This window comes from Oreochromis niloticus, linkage group LG4 (genome assembly GCF_001858045.2).
Source record: "Oreochromis niloticus isolate F11D_XX linkage group LG4, O_niloticus_UMD_NMBU, whole genome shotgun sequence".
In the NCBI taxonomy this organism is placed as follows: Eukaryota; Metazoa; Chordata; class Actinopteri; order Cichliformes; family Cichlidae; genus Oreochromis; species Oreochromis niloticus.
The window spans coordinates 26,032,404-26,051,908 of record NC_031969.2 but is presented as its reverse complement, the minus strand read 5'-3'; the positions used below and the strand labels follow the sequence as shown (position 1 = coordinate 26,051,908).

General features: G+C 41.5%; 1 protein-coding gene across 1 annotated transcript in view; it reads left to right on the top strand.

Moving 5' to 3' along the window:
- plekhh3 (pleckstrin homology, MyTH4 and FERM domain containing H3) overlaps window positions 1–19,505 on the top strand; it is a 36,475-nt gene that overhangs the window by 10,429 nt on the left and 6,541 nt on the right. The window contains exons 3-7 of the mRNA XM_005468827.4: window positions 8,655–8,749; window positions 12,586–12,768; window positions 14,189–14,346; window positions 16,900–17,023; window positions 17,773–18,070. Of these exons, the coding sequence (XP_005468884.1) occupies window positions 8,655–8,749; window positions 12,586–12,768; window positions 14,189–14,346; window positions 16,900–17,023; window positions 17,773–18,070 (858 nt within the window). The remainder of the gene's footprint in view (window positions 1–8,654; window positions 8,750–12,585; window positions 12,769–14,188; window positions 14,347–16,899; window positions 17,024–17,772; window positions 18,071–19,505) is intronic.

Sequence of the window (19,505 nt, the reverse complement as noted above, 5' to 3'; positions counted from 1 at the left end):
AAACCAGCGTCATTGCCTAACAATGGGCCATGTGCTCAGTTTCAGGATCATTAATATGCAAATTGTCCTGACCGCTGAAGAAAATGTGTCCACGCTGAGGATCGGGGTCCCCAACACAAACAGGAGGATTACTGTGAATTATACATCAGTGAAACCAAACAACCTTAGCTACCTTGTCAGGCCAAGACTCCACAGTCTATTTACACTTACAGACCAGTGGCCACTCTTGAAATGATGAGGATGTACACATCCTGGACAGGGAGGAATGATGGTTTGAGCAGGGAGTCAAGGAGGGCATTTATGTGAAAAGGGAAAGACCATCTCTGGACAGAGGAGGAGGCCTAACGGTAAATCCTTTACCAAATTACAATGCTGTGATTGCAGTCAATTCTCATTTGTTAGTAGTCATGATAATTTGCATATTAACAATTGTGAAACTGACCTCACGACACATTGGTAAGGCCCCAGTTGTTACTTTGCGTGCTGCCAGTAACTTCTTCAAAAGCAACTTCTATTTCTGCTCATTGTTAAACCTGCAGTTAGTTGAGACTGCAGAGGTCACCTGGATGGGTAACAAAGTTCCTCTTGAGGTCTTGTGAATGGCTCCCAAGTAAAAGTCGAGTACTTGGAATCAACTCTAGATCTTTCATCTGCTTCATTTGTCATCGAATTACAAGGAAACGGATCGAACCTGGTCATGAAACTACTTATCACTCAACTGTCCAGTTGCTTTTGAAACTTTAAAAATGGGTGACTGTATAAAAAAGGGCTGTAATTCCTAACCAGTTAATGCAATACTCTTGTTAATCTCCTCAAGTTAAAGTTGAAAATTTCCCTAACCCTACTTGGGTGGTGTGGAGACACAAAATTACATAAAAATGTTCAATCGTCCAAACATGGGTCTTCAGGCAGATGACACGAGGCACTCCCTGTCGGTCTTTTGGTCATTAGGAAGTGCCACACAGCTTACTCCCTCTTTGCTGAAATCCATCTTACATTGTGACTATTTTTTTTTTTTTTAAATCTTCCCTTTCCTCACTCTCAAGTTCCTTCTTATAGCTGAGGCAGGGGAGAGTACAAGCTGTTCTAAAAAGAAAGTGGACACTTGAAGACTTTTCTGTGTTCTATCTATTCTGGAATTAGCTTCTCCTCTTCTTTGTTGACAGCTCTCTGAAGTAGTCAGAAGCTTGAAGTTTTTGCCACTAGATAACTAAAAGAGAACAGTATTAAGGAATGTATTTCATGTGTGTAAATTTATGTACGTGCATGACAGAGGGTGTGTATGCATAACACAAGTGAGTGTTTGCGTGAAGAGCTTAGGAGTGGGCCCCCAGTAATTGCCTGTCTGGATGTCTGTCGTCCTGTCTGTCAACCATCCAACCATCACAATCTGGCCTTGTTTACAACATCAACAAATATGGAAAGTTTTAATCCACATTACTAAGTTTCACAAGTAGAATGGCTTTATTCAAACTAAAGAGTCACTTACCCCCTATCATAAAATGCCTTGCTGACAACACTTCTTCAGTCACAAACTCAGACTTCCTGTCCCTCCTACTCAGGTCTCATAACATGACTTTGTTTTCCCTCTCCCCTCTGCCTAGTCCAGAGCTTCTTGGCAGTGGTCTTGAGAAAACAGTGTATTTTTAGCTGGGAGGTCATATAGGCCCAGTCTTAATCACCACATTCCCATTTTCCCACCAGCCCAGTTTCAGCCAGAGGCCCATGCAGTCAGCCTATGCACTCTATGGAGAAGGGAATAGAGACAGGGAAGAGAAATAGATGGATTTCTACAGGAAGAATGATTATCAAGCCTCTGATATGAGCATGATTTTAATAAACTTTGGTTTATTTTACTTGGTGCTTTTTCTAAATGCCTTTCTGGGCACATCCTGAGCTATTTATCCATCAGACAACTCTCCCAAGTATTCCTGTGACTAATCAATGCAATGGTCATTTTTGCAACCGTGCATGTTCTTTTGGGTTGCAAGGAATGTTTCATTTCACTGCGGTCATGCAAGCCCAAGAGCAAGGACAGTGGCTCTTTAGCTTTAATTAATGTCTCAGCAGTGTGATTAGATCCTGGACTGAAATCAATTACTCATTGCCACAGAAACTGCAACCAGGCAGACAGACACAAACTAATTAATTCACTGTGCTGCTCACACTGCTGGATTTAAGTGTGTCATGGTCATTGTACAGATTTCCTATACGTTGGCTGCTTTAAAAAAAAAAAGACCAGTGAAAAATTCATGCACCACTTTGGGAATCCTTTTCAAAATTTCTGTTTTTCTGATAAAGTTAGAGATTTGACATTTGGTTAATTTGTTTAATCTTTAGACTTTTATAATATTACTCTATTTAATTTTTTTTTTTAAATGATGCTTACCTTTTTATCTCCATCTCTGTTCTCCATCTCAGTTAGAGATTAGAGTATTTTGTCTTTTAAGGCATTCTTACTTCCTTACTTCTATAAGATGGAACATCTTGCATGCATGCTGCTTTCAGGTCTATCTGGAGATTTTGTGGCATTAGGGGCAAAAGCTTGAACTTGTGTCTCTTCAGGTAGTCTTTGTTTAGTTTGAAATATGTTTAGGATTATTTTTTATCACCAGCTTTTTTAAGCACATCCTTTCTTCCAGGATTTGCTGGTATTTAAATGAATCTAATATTCGCTCCAGCAGTGAAATATTCCCTAAGCTCAGTGTTGTGCAAGGTCACCCTTTGCAAGAGCTAGCTCAAAGTTCAGTTCACACAGATTAAATTGAAGTAGTTCACATTTCTCATACCAGCAAGCTGTATTGTTGTTCACAGAGCATCATGTGCAGTTCACGCACTCAACTGCACTCCTTTGCTCTAAGGAACACTCACATCATGTTCTTAAGTTGAAAGAGCCATTTATTTGGGCCAGGGATCACTGAAAATATTTGTGTTCAAAGAAGTGCTCTTTTTAGTAGGTAGGCAAACTTTACAGTCACAGTACCGATACATTATATGGATAAAACCTACACAAGGCCGAGGCTTGCATGCCTCGTAGAAGGCATGCCTAAAGAAGCAGCTCGGCCACGAAACTTTGTAATGGGAAGCTCCCGGCACACAGTTTTTGTGTTCTTGTTAAGAGCTTCGCAGTTATTGAGTCACCAGAGCATTGGCAACTTTGACACACTATGCACCTCAGTACTATGCAACCTCACTCTGTAACTTTACATGATCTGCCACTTAGTGCCCGAGTCGCTGCGGTTCCTAAAACACTTCTGCTTTGCAAATACCACTTACAGATGATCGTGTAATATGTTGGAGGAAATACATTTCATGAACTAACACCCTATTAAAGTACTGTGCTCGGATTCTTTGAGCTCTGCAGAATGATCCATTCTTTCACAAATGTTTATAAAGGCAGACTCAGTTTTTTGTTTGTTTTTTATAACTGTGGAAATAGGACTGAAAAAAACTGAATCAAAGATTAAGAGGTGTGGCCCACTTTTGCCCATAGTATACCTTTGCTTTGGATATCTGCTGATACAAGTACAACTCTGATAGCATTGCTTCATTTATAGACTGTTAGAGACCAGCAATCTCTCTGTGTGTCTCTCTGTTTCCAAGGTATGCAAGTCTTGACCTAAACATTAATTTCCCAACTTTGTAAAAGAAAATAGAAGAAATAAAAATATTTAAATATATAAATGTACTAAGTTGGGTTTGGGACAAAGATAAACAGCAATCTATAAAATTAAAAAAAAAAAAGTGTGTTATTATCTAGTTTATTTACAGTTGTTCGGCTCAGTGTGGGACACCTTGTGAGTCTTTTCTGTGGTTTACTGTCATTAATGGTCTTTCTAGTTTTTCTCTGCCTGCTCAGTTTCACTGGGTGTGTGTCTGGCACACACTCCACTGAAGTTCAATAAACGTTCAATCATTGTCAGCTTATTTCATCACTATTTGCTGTTAAGTCACAAACTGTTGCAAACACACAAAGAAAATCACTTGGGATATCAAATATGAAATGTCTCCAAATTACTGACCCTTTGCTGTTAGCTACCTCCCTGCTGCGTTAGCTGTACAACTAGCATTAAAGTGCAATGACATGTGGTATGGCGTGATGTGATGTCGTAAACACAGAACAAAATAGAATAGAATGGAACTGAATAGACCATATACCATCACAGATACGTGAGCTACATGAAATACGTGAAATGTTCGACTGGTGGCTTGTTAGCACATTCATGCAGAGCACCATTCATTCTACTGTGCAGGTTTCTTTTCAGGAAATAATTCACTTTTTTGTTGTTAGGAACCAAAACTGTATTTCTACTGATGACTTATGCATGAGGATAATTTTTGTGTTGGTGCCACTGCACTTCAAAACAGTGCACCGCTTCTCCAGACTGTTAAATATTCCTCACGTCCTTTGGCAGTCAAACCGGGGTTTTCCTTTTTCTAGCAATGAGCAGTTTTCTCAGAAGGTTATTTGGTCTTCCAGACTTCAACTTGACTATTCCTGGCATTGCTATTCCTATATTACTTTTATATATTATTAACTAAGAAAAAGGTTACCAAAAACAATTTGCTATCGTGTTGTAGCTCTTCTCCTTCAAGGGTATCGGTTACTTTAATTCAAAGTGAGGTTGTGGTTGGGACAACTTTTGATATTTTATAAACCTCTGAAATTTGCCTCAAGTGACCTATCTATACTATGATTGTGGAAAACTAAAATCAAAACCCAAATTAGGGTATGAGATCTTACAAAGCAGTGCACATAATCATATATGGACAAGATTAGAAGGTAATGAAGTTGCTGGGAGGAAGCTAAAATCTCATATGGCACTGACTTTACCTGCTTTGGCTGATTAGATATCTTCCTATTGCCTTTGCGGGTGTGTACACACCCGTGGCTGATTGACATGTTCTTGCCTCTCCTTTTAGTCTTGTTGCACCTGTAAGGGTGAGACATTTGAGACAACATTCAAGTTTGTCTTTCTATTTGGTGCATGGAATTTGGTGACCTCATTACTAATTACTACTCAATCTCCACCCAGCTAAAGAAGGTAGACAAATTCAACTGTATACACCTACATGAGAGTTCAAGACCTTTTATTAATATGGGTATGACATAAATGGTATTGGCATAAGTCATCTTGCTAAACCTTTATAATTTCTTGAAATTTATTTACCCCCTGAGATTTTCAGGCCCTCCAAATAATCATTTGTGAGGCAAAAGAAGTTACAGTGTTGGTATTATTGGTACGATGTGGCAATTTTCACCCTATTAGACTCTAAAGCATGGTGTCCTTGATACAACCAATAAGAAAAACGTAAAATGGAAACACATTTCCAAATTGAGGTGAAATGAGTTCTGCATTAGATCAAGCTATATTGTACTCTTAATCTTTTTCTTCCTCTTTTCTTTGGTATGTTCTTCTCTATTATTTTGTTCCCATTTGTCAAATACTTTACAAATAATTTGCTGCTTGTAACCACATTGACTCCTGAACTGTGTATTGCCGTTGCCGTTGTGGGGATTAGGCATAAAAGAGATGGCAAAACAAAATTTGCTACATTGAAAGATTTGGGATAGGGCAAACACAAATTGTTACATAGCCCAGTATTTAAGGCCTCATTGGCTTTACATCACGCAGGCAATATCTTCTGTACAGAGGACATTACTGCTGATGCAACTACACAGGTTGTTAAAATGTGCTTTGTATTCGCTGTGGAGTCAGATATCTGTGGTTGTGTGATAATAGGGAAATATGTCCCTTCCTCTCACAAATCAGGTCTCTTTTTTCTGAGTCTTATTTTCATAACTTCTCCCTCTTCCACTTCATGGGACAGCCAACAGTTTTTATTTTCTAGTCGAAACTGATCTGTGTGATGTGGGTCTTTTTCTTTTTTGCTTTCTTCACTTTTCCCTCCTACGCTACGTGCGCTGCCATATTGGTTTTAAAAGCAATACTGCCGTACAATGTGTTTCTCTGAGATTGCAAATGATTAAAAAAAAAATGTCTAGCCTTCTAGGAAAGGGCAAATGAGAGAGAGGTGCGGTCTGTAGAGGTGTGGTCTGTAGATCTGCGTTAGCTCTATTCTTCGTGGTGTCTAATCCCCATGTTAAATTGCTTCCTGCACTCAGGAAGTTGCCTACCGCCCCACCGTCACGGCCTGCTGCTGCAACTTCTGGGAATGTGGGGGGTGGTAGTATGGGGGCGAGGGGGTTGGACTGGGGTTGTACTGTAGGGATGCTGGACAGCTGTGGAGATCCAAAACTCCCACATCAACTTTACTTAGACAATTGCCCCATTTGTTACACCATAGATTGCCATGAAGAAATAGCACTTTTTACCCAGTTTATGTATACATAGACATAATGGAATGTCCACATGTGTCTGTACCTACACTGGCAAAATACCAGAGTAATAAAACTGTTGAAGCATATTTTTTTATACCTCCAACATGTGGTCAGAGGACAATGATGGCTATTCTCTGATATAGGCTACAGTGTTTTTTTTTTCTTTTCATATCTTATAATGTAATTCTTCTTGAGTTAGAAAAAATGTTAGCTACAAAAACAGCTTGTTATATAGAAATAACAGTAGTAATAATACTATACCGCTGTGGTCTGCAGCCGTAGTCAATGATGGATAGTTTTCGATGTTAGAGTGGGTTTTTGGACAATAGTGGCCCTGCTAATACATCATTTATTTTGAAAGTCGGGCTTTTGGTGACGCTAAAGTTCAAAACTTTGGACAGAAACCTGGCCTCCTACCTGAGTTTCTGTCCTCTTTTAATGTCCCCTCTTTCTATACATGGCCTTGTAGCAGTGACTTTTGGCTTGTCTGGTATTTCAGGTTCAATGTGGAGGATAACACCATTAAGGGTCAGAGATAAAATTTATGAATGTGCTTGAAGTGTAGCGAAATGGCCATATTTCCCCAAAAATGCACACAAAAGCCAAGTTTTCTAAGATGGATAACCATTAGACATGACCTGAATGTCACTTGTACTCAATTCTCTGAAACACCTCTCTCAAATCCTGCTTTTGTTTAGAGGAGCTATTTAGAATTTCAGACTTGTCCTAGTTTTAATATTTGTGTATACTAAACTGATATTCAGAAACTGAAACAATAGTACAGTGTTGCCCAGAACATTAGCAGTGTGCACGTCAGGCTACGCACTCCTCTCATAGTTGTTCTATAGATCCTTTTCCCATCCTGTTTGGGCTGCTTTTTCTGCGTGAATGTCTCTGTTATGTAGAGGGAGTTAACAACCTCAAAAAAAGAGATGTCACATTTCTGTGTTTATTTTAATACATTTAAATGGGGTCTGTAGATGCGTGGACTGATAGAGATCCCCATAGGCTGCTGCTGTGGCAGGCGAGCAGGCTTAGTTTTATAGCATGGCTGAGTATAATGTGACAGTCTCTCTCTTTCGTTCTCTCTCTTCTGCCTTCTGATTATGCGTCATACCAATTTATACACACATACGGAAAAAATGGCCTCCTAGAGTTTCACGGTGTCTGGACATTAGCTTAAATTAGAGATGCCAGTTAGTTAGAATCAGCCACTGCAAATAAACACCATAAAGATAACATATGCATAAGAGACAGCATTTCAGAAATCCTTTGACCTGATCTCGAATCTCCCCTGTGATCAGTGATCAGGTCAAAGGACAGAATTTGGCAACTGCTGTAATCTGAGCCAGTGCAGATAAAGGTATATTCTGACCCACTGATTATTGCTGCCTTCAATGGGGAGGAACCTTCCTGAATTATCAGATCAATAATGACATAAATCAGCTAGCAAATGCATAGGTAAATAGATGAGAGATAACCCTGGGAGGGAAGGAGGGAGGGCTTGATTTCATTTCCTGAGTGGTAATCCCGGGAGGAAGAAGAGGTGGAGAGGACAGGAAGGAAGGAGCGCTTCGTCACTTGTACCTAACATGCTAGTTAGATCCAGGAAATAGAGAAAACAAACGAGTAATTAGGTAAATAAATGACAAGAGATAAAACGTCTAAACAATGTAATAGAATTGAAATGGGCCTTGGCCAGAGATAACAAGTCTGAAGTTGTCCACAGCATTGCTGACCAGATGCAGAACAGTCAGTGTGCGTGGAAACTGCTGCAGACTTGATTGTGGGGCATTAAAGGGCGAACAAGAAAACATCCGTTCAGCAGATTTAACGATGTTTTTGATGTTTATGCTTTTAACTATCTAAGGCGGCGACCTCTTGAACCTTCTGCTTTCCTCTGACCAGCATGAGCTGGCTGGCTGGGAGTCGGGCCGGCGTCGCTCTGTCACATTTATTTTCAGTCGCCCCTTTGGCTCGCCGGCCAAAGTGATAAAAGAGAGACGAGCTGTCCACAGTGGCGTGGTATGTATGAGTGTGTGTTTGCGGGCTTGCGTGCTCCTAGGGAGGGAAAGTGGGAAAACGCTAGAGGACAGATATTCGTGGCACCTCTTTCAGTGTGATCCCCCTCCCCACCTAAGAGTATCAGAGGGGCTCAACGCTGGCAAAGAGACACATAGGGGCGGGGGGTCACAGCCAACTGTGTGTCTCTGAGCCAATTAGCTGTCTAATGGGAGGGAGTAGTCAGGGGAAGACTTGAGTTGAGAGGGAAGCAGAGTTATTTACATTCTCTTTCTCCTCTTCCACTTAGCCACACTGTCTCGGAGTCTTCTGAAGAGATGAAAAGCCTGATCATTGACAAGAATAAGATGGGACAGGAGGAAGAACCTGAACTCTTGGTAAAAGGTAAGCCTGACACACACAACTAACATAGCACCACCGTTTCTCCTATCCTCCTTAAATAAGTGCATCTACCTGCTATAATCAATTATTCATTATGCTGACATCATTACTAATTAAGTAGTCTTCAGACAGGAAAATTATTTTTTAAAAATGCCAGTCATCAGTTTACTATTTAACAGAAATACTTAACTTTTTAGCATTTTTCTAGCAATGCAAATTGTGTCTGGACAGTTGATTGGCCAAACTGGGGGTAAATGAGCTATTTTAAGACTTTTTAAGGCTAAACAGTTGATTGAAAAATCCAAAACCTAACATGAAGAACAATCACTAACAAAGTGAAAAATCTGTTGTTGTAGTTTTGTTTTCCAGTTTATTCACAAACTCCCTGCAGGGCTTAGTCAGTGCTGTTCATGTCTTTTTGTATGGTATATATTTCATCAGGCTAATTGCCTCCTGTCGCAGCTCCATACTGTGCTGTTGCCCTGTAGCCAACCCCTCTCTTCCCACATGTGGCGCACAGCTGCCCCCACCCTCCCCTCTGTATGTATTAATGCAAAGACAGCTACCGGTATCGGGAGCTCTATCTTGCATGTCTGATGCTTTTGAGGAATGATCTCATAGGATATTTCTGTGCTATTTATTTTTTCCTCTTTTTTTCCGTTCGGCCTGCTGCTGACAGGGAGCAGTAAAATGCCAGTGCTTAGATATGTTACGTCCTGTTGGGAATGGCGACAGTCAGATTGCCTAATTCTGACAGCAGTTACCATGCACCCTTGGCTATGGCCTCCTCCCTTACTGCTGTCCCCACTCATGCTGTTTCACTGTTAGAAGAGTTTCCCTGTGAAACTGAGGACGGCTACATTCTGTGGGCAAATTTTATTTAACATTTCAGCTCTTGCACCACATAGCAATCCTTCACTACACTTCACTAGGCACCACTATTACAGCCAACAGCAGGCAACCTGAGGGTGTTAGATAATTCTCTCTGTATACTGCACAGGAATATGTTTTGAAGGATGCCTCCATTAGGACTCTCTCTTTTTTCCTCTCTCTCTCCTTTTTTTTTTTTTTTTTTTGTAGGGCATCCCGAGGCTACACGGGCCGAATGTTGTCCCAGTATCTAAAGTAGGCCAACAACATTACAGATATAGACTGACGAGTGCTGACAGACACAGATGTTGACATTGGTTTATTGATATACCTTTGTTGATTTAAAGTTAAAATTGTTCCTCATGTGATGCAGAGTTTCTCATGCTGCAGTCGTCTACAGCTGAATCTGTCTGGTGCTTTATGATTCAAAGCGGGGGAAAAGTTTAGCTTTACATTTTTTATCTGTTCCACACAAAAGTAGTTCAATGCCAGTTCGTAACATATTATTTTCCTGAAATGCTGCTCTGCTTCCGGAGATGGTTTTTATGAAATGACGGCAAGCACAGCGCTGCGACCCATTTTCTCAGACGTATGTATTTTTATCATGGAGTTCAATGTTCAGTATATTGAACAAACTTTCAGCGGTGAGAGCAGCAGGAGGCTTGCAGTAAAAAAAGATGGAAATACACAGAGAGAGATTGTTTTCTCAATCTGTGTTTGAGGGGGCAGGGCACTGAAGGGTCAAGGGTCACAAATGAAACAAATTAAGGGCGAGCTGTGGCCCCCAGGGGAGGCATTAGCTGGCTACAGAGATGAGATCCAGATGGAAGATCATCGGTGGGCTATACATGGGGTCTGGAGACTCTAGCTTTATCTCTGTCCTTCTCACATCAATTCTTATTGCATTGTTTAAAGTTGCAATATTAAGTGCAGCCTATGTGGTGTATATCCCATGCCTGCGACAGAGCTGCGGGGCGTGCAGGCATGCCTGTGTCTTGTTTTTGACCCAGCCAGCTTGTCTGCCTCCTGTCCTGCGTGTCGTCCCAGCTTTCTTTGCGATTTTTATTTATCTATTTCACATTGGGTTTTGATGCTGACCCTCTCTGATGTGGTGTTAAGTACTCCCTGGGTTTTCACTTTGGGCTATATTTGAGGGTAGGTTATGGTAGGTTCAAAATCCCCTCTTATATCATATTGAGGCCCGAACCTTCACCCCGTCCTTTCTTTCTTGCTTTTTTTCTTCTTTTTTTTATTTGAAGCAGGAGCAAGGCAACAGTTTCTCTGTACTTCCTGGGTAAACCACATTAAAGGTTAAAAAGAGGGAGAGAAGAGAAATTTGGGGCAGATGAAAGTAAATGAGAAGAGAATGAGAGCAAGAGGAAGAAAGATGCAAGCAAAATTATCTCTGGGTGACAGGTGACACACAGCTCGCTGACCAGAGAGGAAGCTGTGATGCTGTGGAGGCGTTATTACAGTTTCACAGGGTTAGAGGCTGAAGATATATTGCCTAATTCTGTCTTTTAAACCAATCTCAAGAATGCATATGCAAGCTATATGCATTGTCATGCACAGGCACACCATGTACGGCTGACTGCCACTGCATCTCAATGCCCTAGCCCTGCATATAGTCCTACACAACCCAGTATCAGTCAGGGTGGCCAAAAGTCATTTAGTTTATTTATCTGCTCAGAAATAAAATACTTATCAGGAACAATTTGCACAATTTAGTTTATTTATCTGCTCAGAGATTAAATGCTTATGTACTTATGTAATTGTTCCTTATTAGGAACAATTTGTACACAACTGGGGAGGCAGAAGAGATTTGGGATCAGTAGATCTGGGCTGTTGCAGTTTTCCCAGTCCTCAGAACTTTAGGAACACAAGAGTCTTTTATTACAGAGAGAGAGAGACCTGACAAAATTAGCAGACAAGGCTAAAAACTAGCTGCCTCATTCTCTTTGTGTCTCTCTCTGTCTCTGTCTCCTTATCTGATTCTGTCAGCCTCAAAAGTGGCAGTTATGGTGGCTTTGTGCTGCCTTTAATGCCTATGCTATTATCTGGCCATATTTTTAGCCCCTAGTATTTACTCCAACAAAACTTTTACTCATAGATTTCTGCGAACTTTAGGGACAATTACACCCCTTGGAGATTATTCTTTGTGAAGACATGGTGTAGTAGCCCTGGATTTGTAGCCCTACGGCCTGCCCCCATAAATCTTTTAAGGGAAATGCTTGCCTTAGTGTGAAAGTCCCATACTTATGAAAGAAAGTTGCAGAGCATTGTTCCATTTTGAGAATTCACAAGTTGCTTGGTGGTAGCAAAGATTTCTCATAGGGGACACCACCAATCTAATGGGTTTTTTCTTTTTGTTTTTAAAGTCATCTGAAACTACTGCTAGAGATTGCTCTAATAAAAAGGAGGTATTTATTTTTTACTGAAAAAAATAAAATAAACAGGACAAGAAGCTGCAGGCTCGCTTGCTTGAAAATTTGAAAACATCACATTTCAAGATTAATTTCCTTTTGCTGGACTAATCAGTTTAAAAAATCATTTACTGCAGCTGAACTGGCATGTGATCTTTCATTTCAGGGTTAAGTTGTAACATAATCCCTGTGTATATTCTTTTTCAAGCCACAGCAGACCACTTCAAGCCCCCATTCCTTGTATCTCTTTTGCAAAGATTGGATTGTTTCTTATTATTCTTGTGTAAATACAATAATAAGGACTGAGTTTGCACAGTTACTCAGGTTTTCCACCATGTCAGAAGGCTGTGAAAAGTCACCAGTAGCTACCAGTGAAAACAAAAGCACTATTATCGTTCGGCCTTGATTATAGGCGGCCAGTCTTTGCACCCATGATGTCATCATTCTGTAGCCACTAAAATGTGCAATATACTTACTATATTTTACTATATATTTACTTCATATTGATAAGTAAAAGCCAAAAATATGCATTCTGCTTGTTGAAAGGTTGGTTGTTACGGGAGGTGCGTGGCAACTGGATCAAGCAGCGTCGATACTGGTTTGTACTGACCCAAGACTCTCTTGACTACTACACCGGACCGGAGAAAGGTGCCCGGAGACTAGGCACACTGGTCCTCACAAACCTCTGCTCTGTCATCTGGCCAGACAAGCAGACATACAAGGAGACAGGTGAGCAAGACACACTTATATACCTAACCATATGCAGACAGGATGAGGCATAGCTGACTCACACTCATGCAGGCTTTCCTGTAATCTCTGTAGAGTCCAGTTAGTTCTTTGTGTTAATTCCCTTTGTGGTATAGTGATCATAGGCATTATTTTAAAACTTCCCAGTAAACTATTGGGTCTTTCAGTATGAAAGTAGTGACTTGTGGCTAGCTTTCCCCTTCCCATGAGTACTGTAATTCTTAGTAAGTTTGGGAAGCCCCGGCTTTGTTTGGTCAGAAATGCGGGTCAAGGTTGGCCTACAAGTGTCTCATTCGCGTAACCAGCAAGGCAATCTCTTGGATGCAGGAAACAAATGACAAAGATTTATAAAAAGAGTTGCTTTTGAAAAGACACAGGGATGACTTGTGTTTTTTCAAATCTGTATTCCTCAGACACCCTTTATCTATGTTTGTCTGCCTCTCTGTGAATGGAGATTATGCCCTGCTAACTTTACCAAACCGCTTAAAATGCCAAAACCATAGTGCAAACCCAAACATAGTTCTAACTCAATAGGCCAGGGGACTTTTCTGGACAGAAGAGGACTTTCAACAGCGACTTTGTCACAGGCTCCCGGCTGTTTCACTGCTGAGTAGATCTGTGTTCCTCTTAAGCAGGGAAATTTGTCACAAAAGAGTTGCAAGAAATCTTTACTTCCTCTGTATTTTCTGGTTGTTGCCATAAAATAGGAGTTCACTTTGAGGGCTCCGTTTTTGGTCTCATAGACCCTTGAAAGCAGTGGTAATTTAAGGGCACTGAACATATTCAAATTGGTCAGTGGCAATAGTGCAGTGTCATGATTTGAGTATTAAAACTTTTTTATTTTGGGGTTATACTTGACTAAGAACTTTAAACAAAGAAGGATGTGGTGCCAAGTCACGTAGCAGGAAAGCCTGATAACAGCCATGGGGCTACAGATCAAGCTAGGCTGCCTGGGGTATGTCTAATACTTCCTCTGCAGAAGGCAAAAATGTTCCTCTTTTTGAACTTTTATTGTGTTACCCGAAATGAAACTCACTAAGTGCTTTAGGACTCGTGTCCTAAGACATCTGTAGAATATCTACGCTTGTTTGGTTTTGGTGTGGTCTGAGGTTTTTTTTCTCAGGTTGACCTTTGATCATCAGTGAAGCTGAGTGAGTAAAGGAGAGAGAGTCTGTATGGAAGATGTGCAGGAATCAGTTTGCCTCACATTGTAGGAAACTGGATCAGGCCTTAATCCATGCCGTTTACTTAAAAAAACAAAACATCCCACACATGCGTGGAAAAGTGTCAGGCCAGATAAGGTGCAGTTTAAATGACTAACTATGAATTATTACCATTACATGTCATAGGATTTGCAATGGTTTTTAAATGTGTATTGCTTTATTATTATTGTTTTTTTCAGGTTACTGGAGCATTACAGTTTATGGTCGGAAACATTGCTATAGGCTGTACACCAAGCACTTCAATGAGGCTGTGCACTGGGCTTGTGCCATCCAGAAGATCATTGATAGTAAATCACCCGTGGAAACGCCAACACAGCTCCTGATTCGAGACATTGAGGTGGGCCACGCAACGCAGACACACAAACATACACAGGGTTGCTGCCAAACTACCTATGATTACAGCCACCAAACACAAGCGGCCATCAGGCTACATAATGCTCCACACCCCCTGCCCCGTTACCATGGAAACCTCACGACCACATTGCACCAGGGAGTCCAAAGTTTATTCTGCTTGCCTTTCTCTTTTGAGTGACCTCATTTCATTCAGTCACACAGGGACAGGAAATAATACCAGACCTGTAGTTGAAAGGTCATTCCAAGATAAAGGCATTTCCAGCTATTTGAATATTTAGAAAAACAGGATTTGTGGCTTTTGAAAGATACCTTAGTTTGTGCAGGGAGTGTGTTTACAAGGGATCGTCATATCTTAATGCACGGTTTGCTAGAGAACACATTGTGCTGGAATGTCATTGAGCAGAGAAGACGACTCGTCTTGCATCAGTCTGCCTCTTGGGTGTAGAGAAGGGCAGTTCTGGCAGAGGAGATGGAGGAGGGCTCTGCATAAAGCAGCAGGACGAGATAAGCAGTCCTTTGCCTGGCCTCCTCTCTCAGTAATCTCCCAACGAGAGTCTCTAATCTCAAAGAAAGTGGTTAGTCTGCTCCCTCTACCCTCATCTGGTTTGCCAAAAGGGGTCAAGCTTTTATTTTGTAGGAATAAAGGGCTCTGCTTTTCATTTATTGCTTTGACAGCCACTCATCCTTCCACCTAAAAACTTTTTCTCAGTCTCTTGCTTTCTCGCTCCTTCTCACTCACCTTTATACATAGGCACTTTTCCTCAACTGGACAAAGTATTCTCTCTCTAAAGTGTGAGGTCATGACTGGAACTGTAAAAATCCAGAGAGACTAAACAGAGGCGGCTTTGTGTGAACGGGACTGCTTGCTTATCTTTAAAGTATAGAATCAGGTTACAGACACAGAAGGGCGAAAGCCTGGCAGCTTTAGCTATGGATCTATAGCCAGAAGTCATATAAGATAAGATAAGATAACCTTTATTATTTGAAAGAGATTAGATGCGTGAAATGTTTTATTTCAACTGTGACTTTATTATGTGCTTAGATCATAAACACATTCATGCTCTTAACCATTGTCATCCAGTTCAGGGTCACAGGTGGCTGGAGCCTAGCCCAACTGTCACAGGGTGAGAGGCAAGGTATATCCTGGCCATGTCACCAGCCTGTCACCAGCCTACCATGTAGAGACAGGAAGCCAATTTAGAATCACCAGTCAACCTAACATGCATGTCTTTGTGACTGTGGGAAGCTAGAGTATCTAGAGAGACAGTCCACACAGAAAAGTCTAAGGCTGCAGGGGCATTTGAGCTCCTTATTAGCTAAATTGATAATTGAAAAAGCATCTTGACACAAGCATTGTTGTGATTTGGTGCTATATAAATAAAATTGAATTTATTTGAATATTATTTGAGGCATAAAACACAAGCAGCCCAATAATATGTTAGACCTTTTAGAACCTTACCTTGATAACTGTCCATGAAAACAAAAAGTGGGAAACCCTGTTCATTTTGTCTTTTCTTCTACCAAACTCTTTAGTCGTGCTTGGTATATGAACACTCCAAAGTAGTGTAGCATGCTTGGTGTATTCTGGAATATCAAACCATTTCCCACCCTGGCAATGAGGTTGACAGAGACCAGAAGAAAAAAACAATCGTGCTTTAGACCAGCTTGTTATTGCAAAGCATTTCTGTGTAATATAAATAAGATGAACAGATTTTGTTGCCGTTGTACAGGCTAGCTGTTTGCCCCTGTTTCCAGTCCATCATAATTACCATGCGAGCATGTGAACGCTATCATTCTTCTCATCTAGCTTTTGGCAAGACAGCTAATAAGCGTATTTCCCAAAATGTCAAACTATTGCATGTGGCAGTGGATGACCAAATGGAACAAAAACTATCTCTGGCCCTGGATCAGTGGATGAATGTCATCTGGGATGTTGAGTTGCTGCATCCCACTGCACGTGGTCCATAGAGCAACATGTCATTCCCATAGTTCAAACAGACAAACTTGTCACCGGTGTGCACCAAGCATTTCAGTGGAATGTGTCAACTTTGCCCCACTAAGGAGGGAGAAAGCTGACTTGTCTCATGGCCAGAGAGAAAGGGAGGCACGATTGGGGAAGTTGCAGAGTCAGGAGAGAGCCAGAGCAGTGGCAACGTTACTAATGAGCAACAGGTGCTAGTGGGCAGTAGCATGGAAGCCATCTGTACTGCTGGAAGGTATCTATCCACATACCCAGTGAAAGGCACAAACACACGCACACCAAACTCATTGACACCAGTGCATAAAATATAACGTGTCAGTCATGCTAGTGTGGTTTGCTGGGTCATCACTTGACCTTCCTGCTGCTTAAAAGATGCCAGAGCTGGATTGTGACCCCGGTCAAATCGACCTCAGTCACCCTTCATAGGCAAACACACAGTCACGCACTCACAGAGTGTTTTCAGGCTGGCTTCGTGCTTGTTGATTGCACATGAGCGTTTATTTTCAAATGTGTTTGTTTATTATAGATTGGTTTTGTTTTACTTGTGTGTTTTAGGAGAATAAGTTCAACCCTGAGGTAGTGGAACACATCTACCAGCACAACCCCATCCTGAAGTACACCCAGGGACCCTTATATGCTCCTCTGCTGCCTTTCCCTTATGGCAGTCTGGACCACACATGTAAGTGCTTAAGATTTTTACACTGCCATAGCTATGTATGTGAAAGTACCTGTTAAAAACAATAGCATGATTAGCATTTTTTTAGCACTTTGAATACTGTAAGTGTCAACTGGCTGAATTTACTTTGAAGCTCTTACGAAAGAGATAACCAGTGCACATGGCCACTCAGAGTGTGTGTGTGTGTGTGTGTGTGTGTGCAAAGCTGGCAGCTGTTTTCTGTAATTGCAGTGTGGCTAAGTGGAAAGAAACTGTTTTAAAAACTGTGATTGCTCTGCAGTTTGATTTGCTTAGCGGAAGAATTAAGCTCAATGCAACACAGATTGCTTTTCATTTTGCTTACGTATGCTTCCTTGCGTCCACTCTCCTCCCGTGACCCTGAAATCGCTCTTTCTTCCACCCTAATGGACAATCTTCCAATCACTTAAATGCACTGGGAGGAAGCTACCGTGGGAGCTTAGTGTGAAAATACATGCCTGCAGCTCTCTCTCTTTCTTTCTCTCTCACGCACATCCTCTCTGAGAGTTCAGGGAACACACTTTGTTTTATTAAGCTAAAAAAAATCATGATATGATGATAAAACTGATGAGATGCTGATGTAATAGGTTGCTATATTACGATACTTTACATGATTAAATGTGATATCGTTCCTTTAAGATATCTGCAAGGTTCAAATGTCTAGAAAAGGGGGGAAAGGAAGAATATGTCCCGACAAAAACTTTTGACACACTGTTCTTTGTTTATCTCTCCAGACCACAGTGGGAAAGGCTACGGCTCGGTGCGTGAGGAGGCCGTGAAGCTGTTCAACTGCCTGCAGCAGCTGGAATCGGCAAGGGAGCCGGTTCCAATCATCCAGGGTGTGCTACAGACCTGCCTGGACCTGCGGCCTCTCCGCGATGAGGTCTACTGCCAGCTAGTGAAGCAGACCAGCTACACGCCTTCCCCAAACACTGCCGCGCATCTCCGTTACTGGCAGCTTCTCACCTGCATGAGCTGCACTTTCCTTCCTGGGCCAATTGTGCTCAAATACCTGCGATTCCACCTCAAAAGGTGAGATGCACACAAAGGATGCCTGACAGTTGAAGGGTTGCTACGATTGAGCCAAGACTAAAATCTAATGCTGCTTGCTGGGAAGTCAGGTGCAGCGATTGTATTTACCTTGCAGTATTTCATTACAGTACTATTGTAATGAGATACTATTTAGCTCAAGTGAAGGAATTCTCACAAGTGACCGCTTCAAGATTGTTGTTTTGCTTTTGCAACAGCATTCAGACAGGATTTTTTTCACATTCAATTAAGCACACACAAATGCTCCGAACTTGAGAAAGCTGCTCACCTCGTCATCTCTTACTTATAAGTGGAAAACTTTCTTGCTTTTTCTGGCTCTGATTTCTCCGACTGGGAAACGTGGCCTGTGGAAGTAAGGTGGAAAACACTACAGTGTATCCACCCATGTTGACAGTTTGAGGTAACAGACTGCAGTTGTCAGTTAATAGAAAAGTTGCATTAAGTCGTTTATATAGTCATGCAAATTGTTTTACATGAGTGTTTCAGCAGTACGATGGCCACAATCCCATATGAGACATCAGACCCTGGAGTACACTGTAGGTGATAGACATGGGTATAAGAAAGGAATGGCTTGACCTAGGAGATAAAGGTGAACCACTGTTGCGTGGTAGCAGCGAAACATGGGGTCTAGACATCGGACAAAAAGCAGGCGCCAGCATCCCTAAACACTTGTTTAGATATAGTAGCATGATATGCCTTCACATTGTTAGCATGCTTCCCTAGACAGATTCAGTTTTCAAGGGCTGGATTTACAGGTCTGAATTAGCCCTTCTGTCAAGAATGCTAATCTAAGTTATTAGAAGCACTAATCTCCTGCTCTTGATTTTCTGTCTAATGCCATGCCATGAAACCACTACAATTTTCTATCTATATTTCTGTACTGGGAATCGCCCTCTGGCTAATGGAACAGTTGCATGCAACGGCAATTCATAACAACTCTGTGGAACTCGCTGGCTGTGTGTTTTGATACGTCTTGCTGTCACTCTCACGCACTCTCTCACTGTTTGGACCACTGCTGAGGCTGCAGCTGGGCAGAGCTAAGACTGGAGCTGGGCATTAGGCCCAGAAACCATCCTCCACTCCCCCAGTGCCCTGAGAAACCCCCAGGGAATGTCTGCTGTCAGACAGATTAGCCCAAAAGAAAGAAAGTAAGGGAGAAGGAGAGGGAGAGAAAGCAGGAAATGGTACAAAGACGCAAAGAAAGGAGAGTATAGGAAATCTCACACATATCAGTGGGACATTCATAGTTATGTTTCAGCCACCCTTATGAGATAGCAAGATGTTAAAGTGAATAAGCTGACTTCTCTGTGTCTAACAAATTATTTCAGGGCTTCTCGTTTTCCTCTTTCTGCCCTTGTTTTTGCGTATTTTGGGACGTTTATTGGAGTGTAATTGTTTCCTTCCTATTTGTCCCCCC